Raw genomic sequence first — 9,065 nt, 5'->3', positions numbered from 1 at the left:
CAACTAAATGCAAAGAATTGGATCCTGGACCAGAGAAAGGACATTAGTGAAAACTGGCAAAAGTCAAATGAGGTCTATTAGTTAGCAGTATGGTTTCAATGCTAACTTCCTGGTTTTAGTAATTGCAGTGTGGTTATGTAAAATGTGAATGTAAGAGGAAGGTGGGTGAGGGGGTACTAGAACTCTCTGAACTATTTTTGAAACTCTTTGAGAAATCTAAAATTATTTCAAAATAAAAAACTAAAATAAATAAATGAAAATGAATGTGGTGATGAGCTACCATCAGATGGCCTTTCTGGTGGCTTTGGTCTTAATCGTCATCAGCAAGCCTGGACAATAAAGACCCACACTGGGTTACACCTTTAAAAGTTTTTATTACAGAAAACCCCATTCTTCCAGGTCCAGCTCAAGGCCCCCCTTATTTACTAAAACTGGGCTTCTGTGCATATTGGATTGAATGGTTTTCTTGCTCCCTGGGTATCTGCTGTGGAGTTGAGGACTCTGCCTTTGATTGTAGTTCTCTGAGAGGAGGGGCTGGGCCTCTGTAGCCATGTTCCATTCTGCACAAGGCTTAGAGACACCTAGTCAGCAGGGCACTGACAGCATTATGCCCCTGCCTGGGAGGTTAGGCAGGGGAATCTGACAACTTTCAGCAACCCCTGTGCACCCACTTTGGGTCTGGTGGTGATAGTGTCCTAGACAATGTCACTGTGGGCCCGAGACTACAGCCAGTTCAATTGCTGAAGAGCCAAATATCAGTGCTGGGGTCAACACAGGGCATTATGGCTGCCCCCCCCCCCCGAGTGTGAGGATGGGGACAGCGGCATGTTGATCCCCAGAAGTGCAGGGCTGTAAGCAAAAGATGCCAGCAAGGTGGAAGGGTCTGCTTCTCAGAAGCAAATTAGACAGGGATCAGGGAGGTCCTGAGAGCCCACACACAAAGGTGCAAAGATTTCAAAGGCAAGTAACTGGGAAGTGGTGCTGGACAGTGGCTTGAAGGAAGCCCAGCCCAGAACATATCAGGACAGATTTGGTCATTGAATGAATCAATGCTTTAATAATAAGGAATAATGTGGCTATCACAGGGCATTACCTGGAAGGCTGTGACTGCTACTGCTACTCACTGAGCAGTTAAACAGGGGACGGGAGGGTTTGAGGGTGCAGATCTCAGAGCAGCAACCTCAGCAGGAGAAGGCTGGCAAGGGTCAAGGGTGTGCAGAAGCCTTTAGAGCCAGTGTCACTGGTGGTGCTCAGGGGAGTGGGACTGGGTGTTGAGGAGGCATTGGAGCTGTCTCCACACTCAAACTTTAGGAAAGTGACTCCTCCAACCATCCGATTTCCAGTAGCCAGGAACTCACAGGTGGAGGTGCTGACATTGGAGCAGCCTTTCAGCACGAGCTTCATCTCTGTGAATTCAAAAGAGACAGTAAGGACTTCACAGCCCCTTTGCCCTTCCTCCCCAGTCTTCTCAATGACCGGCAAGAGCTGAAACAGGTCTGTTCCTGACACAGGAGCTTGGAAGAAGCAGCCCAGGATCAAGAACACCAAATGGTAATGGCAGAGTGGCTGTGGAGGTGAGGGCCTAGATACCCTTTCCAAATCAGTCCTGGAGGAAACCGAGGCTCCTGGAGGTGGATGCGAACCTGAGCTCACGGGTTAGGGCCAGAGCTGAACCTAAGACTGAACTCTTCAGTGTTTTCCTGAGTAGCTGGCAGGTGGTGAAATCCAGGGACAGGCTCAGACCCTCCGTAGTCCTCTGCTCTCAATCCAGGAGGGAGTCAGCATTTCAGACCTGCTCCTGGCCTCCCCTCTTCTAAGCTCTGCTTTCCATCCCCACTCCTCTCTGGACCTGAGTTCTCTCTGCCTGAGTTTTCCCTGAGAAGAGGGAAAAACAGCCAGAGGGGATGCAGAGAGACCTCTGTGTCTTAACTCTAAATCTGTGTTGTGATGTGTTTAACCCCGTTTTAAGGTGCAGGTCCTAGGAAAAGACAAGGGAATTTGCAAAGATGTGATTGTGATTGCAGCTACCTTTTACTGAGTACTTACTATGTGCCAGTATTGCTCTGTAGGCTGCAAGTCAAACAGCCCTGGAGGAGAGGCAGCTCACAGGGGAGGAAGGGGCTGGAGGAGGTGACTGGCTACTTGTTAGAGGCAGGGCTGCAATTTGAGTTCAAGACTGACTCCATACGTGGTCTGAGAAGGAGGGGGAAGCCTCCACATCCCAGTAAAGAAAGCAATTCGTTGCTGCTTTAGAGCAAATATCAGTGCTGGAGGTTGAATTAGAGTGTGTTAGGAAGATGTGTTGCCTGGCACATGGCTACAGTATTTTTTTTTTAGCATCTTTATTGGAGTATAACTGCTTTGCAACAGTGTGTTAGTTTCTGTTTATAACGAAGTGAATCAGCTATACATATACATATATCCCTATATCCCTTCCCTCTTGTGTTTCCCTCCCACCCTCCCAATCCCACCCCTCTAGGTGGACAAAAAGCACCAAGCAGATCTCCCTGTGTCATACAGCTTGGGCAAAAACAAAAACAAAATCCTACATTTATGATGGCTTTGATCTGTCTGGCTTTCAGATCAAGTCAAAGGTGGCGCAGTGGTTGAGAGTCCGCCTGCCGATGCAGGGGACACGGGTTCGTGCTCCGGTCCGGGAAGATCCCACATGCCGTGGAGCGGCTGGGCCCGTGGGCCGTGGCCGCTGGCCTTGCGCGTCCAGAGCTTGTGCTCCGCAACGGGAGAGGCCACAACAGTGAGAGGCCCACGTACCGCAAAAAAAAAAAAAAAAAAATAGCCTTTTTTATTTATTGGTTTTGTATTGTATGATGGTTAATTTGTATCTCATAATGGTTAATATGAAATTACTTTTGTAGAAAAGAACAGTTGGTTGGTTTTTTTTTGAGAGAAATCATCAGTATTGTTTATTTTCAAGTTTACAACGACTTTTTTTAAAGTATGAAATGCTGTATTGGTTGTACACCACCACCACAGGGGAATAGATCATGACTAAAATGTTAAATAGATTTTTTTTTTATTTTGTTGTTGTTGTTGTTCTTTTTTCAATTAGTTGGATATTAAAGCCCCGTTTGACTCTTCCTTCCAGGTGACCCAAGCTGTCATAATCCAATACCTCTCAGTGACATGCAGAGAAGGGAAGTGTACATATAAAAGGAAATAAAAGTCAGACCCACCCATACCTACAGGACAGCTCACCCTAGTAAAGAAATAAATGCCAGGAGTGACATGATGCCCTTAAATGAGCCTGGCTTGATTACAAGCCATAAGAGAACAGGGTTCAAGAGACCGACAGCCCAGGAGGAATGAACTCTGGACTGAGGTGGCAGAAATAGCAACCAGCTCAAAGCTACATTAACAGCCTCACTATCTCAAAGGCATCCTGATGTTATTCCCTCTTCTTACTAACCTCCTCCAGGCCTTTTTTGTTAATCCAGAATTTATGATCCAAGGCATGACATGTTTTAAACTCAAGTCCCATAAAAAGGAAATGGCATACCATTCTTAAATTCTGCGATTAGATTGACACATCTTTCTCCTTTATAACATTTCCGGGTTGTCTCAGTACAGGAAGTTTCACTAGATCCATAACATGCAAGGCACTCTGTGTCGCTGGACACCTCTTCCTGTGGGGGATCTGGGTAGAGTAAGGGTCATTAACTCAGAACAGTGTTATCACAAATATCACGGTACTGCCTTGGGTGGAAGGGGAAAGGCGGACAAAGACACTAGCCAGAGAGACCTCTCAGGGTCTCTCTGCATGCTCAGGAATCTCAGATCCTGCCATAAAAATACCAGTCATCCCATCCCATGTCCCACCAAAATATTTACAGCACACAACCTCACAGACCTGCCCTTACAGGCCATCCAGTCTTCAAGAACCGTGGTCAGTGAGGGTGTTGGGATGAGGAGGGAAAGGTAAGATTTTGAGCTAAAACCAACCTATAGCTAATGTCAACGGTAGCCAGCTATTCTAAACATTAGCCAACAGGTGTGTGACTATTACTAAATCTAGCTCTGAACAAATGAACACAGGCCATGATTTAACAACGTGACTTGGATAAAAAAAAAAAAATTACACTGAGACACAGCTCTGCTATTAATGAACCATGCTCTATGACCATGGCCACATTTTCTCCTCTTCAAAAAGAAGGCTTTTTTCCCTGGTGGCGCAGTGGTTGAGCGTCCGCCTGCCGATGCAGGGGACGCGGGTTCGTGCCCCGGTCCGGGAAGATCCCACATGCCGCGGAGCGGCTGGGCCCGTGAGCCATGGCCGCTGAGCCTGCGCGTCCGGAGCCTGTGCTCCGCAACGGGAGAGGCCACAACAGTGAGAGGCCCGCGTACCGCAAAAAAAAAAGAAGGCTTTGATCTAAGCCAACAGTTCTCAAATGGTGGTCCAGGGACTCCTGGGGATCCCTGAGACCCTTTCAGGGAGTCCACTAGGTCAAAATCATTTTCATGATAATACTAAGATGTTCTTTGCTTCTTTTACTCTCTTTCTCTCATGAAAATACAGCGGAGTTTTCCAGAGGCTACATGACATGTGAGATTGCAACAGACTAAGAGAACAAGCAAATCTGAGAACCCAGCTGTATTCTATTAAACCAGAAATTAAGGAGCTTTGAGAAAACATGGAGCAATGCTATTCTTCCCACTAAATATTTTTTGTTTTGGAAAATAGTTATTTCTATGTAAAAACAAGTGTTATTAATGGTAACATGTAATGAGTTTTATTATTTTTTAGTGAACTAATAAATATTTTTAAAATTTCTTAGCCTTATTTTTAATACAGTTAATATTGATAGATATAGTCCACAGAAACAAATGTTATTTGGAGTCCTCAATAATTTTTAAGACTTAGAGTTTTGAAAGAGGTCCTGAGGCCACACAATTTGAAAGCTACTAATGAGCATCTAGTACCCTCCCCCACATCTCGGAGCGCTGTGATTTCTGTCTTTACTGAGAAAGGGGAAAGCATGGTAGTAGCGCTGGTTTTCCTCATTTGTTTCTCAAGTAGTTGTTGTATGTCAGCAGTTAATGTTACCCAAATATTCACTGAAGGGCCTAGACTTAAGATGTCCACCCAAGAGTGAGAACCATAGGTAGTGCAGGAAGGGACGGAGCAGGGAGGACAGAGGAAGGATGTGGCCAGCACCCACCTATGGTGTCATTGGTGTCATTGCACGCCTTTCCTTGGCAACACTGGCTTGCAAAATGGAAGGTTTCATTAGCAGATACGTGGACTGTGAAGGTCTCAGCCACGCTGCAATTATCCGCAGAGCAGGCCTTATCCTCATACAATGTGATGTTTTCTCCTACACAAAGGCAAACACAGACTGTCAGTCCTGGGTACAGAGTGTTCAGGGAGGGCAAAGGTCCTGAAGAGCAACTGCTTTAGGCAAGGGCAGAAAACACACCCTCAGCTCAATGCAGTTTGGGGGACACTGGAGAGGGTTTCCTGCAAAAAGAAAAATCCTTCTCCGTGAGGTAGTTCCTTTGTTTAGCAAGAGATTATCAGAGAAGCAGCTTAAATTCCAGGTGAAAGGCTGATGGGGAGCTTAGAAGTGGGTGGTTCAGGTTGACACACCCAGAGCCCACTGAACAGTCTTAGCATCTAAATATAGACAAGTAGATGTGATGGGTCTATGTGCAACACGATGTTGAACCTGAAGTTAATCAAGCTTCTAGACCAGAGCTATCCAATATGGTAGCCCTAGCTCTATGTGGCCACCTACAAATCAGTCCTCAGTCACACTAACCATATTTCAAGTGACCAATAGCTACATGTGGCTACCACATAGGACAGCATTGACATAGACATTAACGTCACTGAAGAAAGCTGTACTGAACAGCATGAGTGCAGTTTACAGGAAAGACCAGGAGTAGGGGAACAAGTGAAATGACATTACAAAGAAGCAATCAAACAAAGCCAGAATATAAGACAGCTACAGGATAAATGGCCCCATTTCTCCAACAAATCAATGGGATTGAGCAAAGAAAGTGATACTAGTTATTATTAAACAAATTAGACACAATAGACCTAACAGCAAAATGCAATGTGAGGATTTTGTTTGGATCCAAATTCCAATGCATCTACTAGAATACATCTTTGAAACACTTGGAACATTTTTAAGGTGGCCTGGGTATTACAAGAAATTTTTAAATTATAGCTAATTTTCTTAGGTGTGATAATTGTATTGTAGTTATATAAAAAGGGGGAAAAAGTTCTTATCAGAGATGAATTAGTGAAGTGTTTATAGGGGAAATAACATGCTATCTAGGGTTGCTTTAAAATATTATGGGGAGAGGGTAAATTAGGAGTTTGGGATTAAAATATACACATTACTGTATATAAAATAAATAACCAACAAGAACCTACTGTATAGCACAGGGAACATACTCAATATCTTGTAATAACCTATAATGGAAAAGAATCCATCTTCCTAAAATGGAAAAGAATTCATATATATGTGTGTCTGTGTGTGAATCACTTTCCTGTACACCTGAAACTAACACAACATTGTAAATCAACTATATTTCAATAAAAATTTAAAAAATAAAATGCTATGGGGAAAAAATAGCAAAATGTTAACTGTTGACACAGGATGGTGGTTACATGGGAGTTCATTATAGTCTTCTACCTGCTTCTGTGTGTGTTTGAAATGTCCATAATAAAAAGTTTAAAATAAGTCAAAATGCTCTGAGAGAGAGGTAACAATCACGCCAGCAGGACACCCTAGAAGGAAGTCTGAGTGAAAATATGTTGGATCTGGAACAGGAAGGAACACTGAGAAGAGGGAAAGGGGGGCAGAAAATGGAAAAATGAAAACACCTAGAGCAAACTGCCTGCTTTGTAATTTAGCTAAGAGCTGCCCCTGCTTCTCACGTTCACTAATACAGGTCTAGCATGAAGTCTGAGTCAGGTGCCGCAATTCCAAGGAGCCACAGGGCTTGTCTGCTTGCTTGGCTCTACCACTGTTACTGACTCCTGCATGCTGCTCCTCCTGAGAGGCGCCTTCGTGACCCCCTCTCTCCTTGCACAGCCCAGCCTTAGCCTTGCTTTCCTGGCCAACCCCTCCAGCACCTGCCCTGTGCAAGTTCCAGACATGGGAATGATGAGCATTCCCCAGGCTCACCTAGAGAAAAGTTCGTCAAGAAAGTGGTACAGCTGATACTGGCATTTGCGGGACACTCAGTGGCATTTCTGTCAACACAGCGGTCTGTCAACGAATTACACTGCACACAACTCAAGGATTCTGGGAAGACAAGATGTTCAGCATTGTCAACATTCAGGAGACATTTATAGAGTGTGCTCTGGCCAAAGCACTGCACTCACCTCAGGGTAAAAGAATAGCCAAGATGGCATCCCTTCCCTCTGGGGTCCCCCAAACTTTAAGCTGTGAGGTGGAGCCACCCCCATTAAGTTTATCCCCACTGTCCACCATTCCCCAGTGGGAAGACCCAACCTTGACCCACAGCACTGAGTGGTACCACAGAGGGCAGTGTGCACAGAGAGGTCTCATAGCCTCCACTGCCCACACCTTGACATGAGAGGTCACATGAGGGGATCCCAGGGCACCAAGAGTGAGAAGACCATGGTGAGGTGGAAAAAGGGGTCTTCATTCCAAAAGGGGGCCATGTGGTTTCCCTCACCTACAGCTGCAACCGTGAGCATGACGATGATACCAGCAAAGAGGAAGCCCTTCATGGTGCTGGACATATGTCGTTGAGGATGAGGACTGTGGCCGCGGAGCCTTAAGCCAGAAGAGACACAAAGAGGGCAGTCTGGGGAATCAGAAGGCTGCTGGGGAGTGATATTCCCTAGGATTGCAATCAAACTTCAACAGACCCAGCCCATCCTTGTGACAGACGGAATCAGCAGTCTCAGCTGGGAGCACCGAGCCAAGATGTAGATTCCACCCTGCCCTTATACCCACAAAAGTCGGGTTTTCCCAATCTTAGATGCCTGCAAAGGCATCCACACACAAGTACAAAACACAGCCCAGGGCATTTCCTACAGAGCCACTATGGGTACAAAATGGGCAGAAAGATGACTGCCAACCCCACTGAGGATGGGAGACCAAGAAGAACGCTGGGCTCTCATGTCCCAGGGCTTAATGTCCATCCTGTAGGTGGTATCTTGCCACATTCACATAATGCACATAGGAGCTCTGTCTCTGCCATCGCCACTCCAACAAGCAGGCACATATTGAGCACTTACTCTTGTTCCAAGCACTTATGTGCATTGATTCATGTAATTCCTCCACCCAGCAGGCAGGTACTATTTTTAGCATCACCTTATTTCAAAGGGGAAATCAAGGCCCAGAGAGGTTAAGTAAAGCACTCAAAGTCAAGGTTGCACTCCTGGGAGGGGTTAGAGCTGGATTTGGCCCAGCCCTCTAACCACACTGACTCTAACACACATGACCCCCAAAGCCCCGGACCTGGACACGCTCAACCTGCAGAGCTCAATCAGAAGCCCCAGCACACTTCTGACTGGCCTGTCATCAATCTCTCTGCACATGAAAGTCATCTAATAGCTAAGGTTTAGCTGTATTTATTAAGATCCTGGGAGTTTGGGGTTAGCAGGTGTACACTCTTATATATAGGATGGATAGACAACAAGGTCCTACTGTACAGCACAGGGAACTATATTCAATATCCTGTGATAAACCATAATGGAGAAGAATATTTTTTAACATCTTTACTGGAGTACAATTGCTTTACAATGGTGTGTTATTTTCTGCTGTATAACAAAGTGAATCAGCTATACATATCCATACATCCCCATATCTCCTCCCTCTTGCGTCTCCCTCCCTCCCACCCTCCCTATCCCACCCCTCCAGGTGGTCACAAACCACTGAGCTGATCTCCCTGTGCTATGCGGCTGCTTCCCACTAGCTATCTATTTTACATTTGGTTGTATGTATAAGTCCATGCCAGCTGGGACAAAGTGAAAAGAATTTTTTTTTAAAAAACAAATGTCTATATGTGTATAACTGAGTCACTTTGCTGTACAGCAGAGATGGGCACAACACTGTAAATCA

The 9,065-nt window shown here is 45.4% G+C and overlaps 1 protein-coding gene across 1 annotated transcript; it reads right to left on the bottom strand.

Moving 5' to 3' along the window:
- Positions 1 to 518: 518 nt before the first annotated feature.
- On the bottom strand, positions 519 to 8,834 carry LYPD8 (LY6/PLAUR domain containing 8). Its single transcript, XM_022563398.2, has 5 exons — positions 7,672 to 8,834; positions 7,155 to 7,274; positions 5,178 to 5,333; positions 3,518 to 3,655; positions 519 to 1,406 (listed from the first exon to the last, which is right to left on the bottom strand). The coding sequence occupies exons 1-5, from the start codon at positions 7,736 to 7,738 to the stop codon at positions 1,168 to 1,170; spliced, it is 720 nt and encodes a 239-aa protein (XP_022419106.2). The 5' UTR covers positions 7,739 to 8,834; the 3' UTR covers positions 519 to 1,167.
- Between the last annotated feature and the right edge of the window lie 231 nt (positions 8,835 to 9,065).

Source organism: Delphinapterus leucas, chromosome 3, assembly GCF_059928025.1.
Source record: "Delphinapterus leucas isolate spDelLeu-1000000601 "Yukka" chromosome 3, BTC_Dleu_Yukka2, whole genome shotgun sequence".
Classification (NCBI taxonomy): Eukaryota; Metazoa; Chordata; class Mammalia; order Artiodactyla; family Monodontidae; genus Delphinapterus; species Delphinapterus leucas.
This window is presented reverse-complemented; position numbering and strand designations above follow the sequence as displayed.

Coding starts and splice junctions, on each gene's coding strand:
- LYPD8 (XM_022563398.2), bottom strand. CDS start 7,738: ATGTCCAGCACCATGAAGGGCTTCCTCTTTGCTGGTATCATCGTCATG. Junction 5,334..7,154: donor CTTGACGAACTTTTCTCTAG/GTGAGCCTGGGG, acceptor GCCTTTGTGTAG/GAGAAAACATCACATTGTAT. Junction 3,656..5,177: donor TGACACCAATGACACCATAG/GTGGGTGCTGGC, acceptor TACTCTACCCAG/ATCCCCCACAGGAAGAGGTG.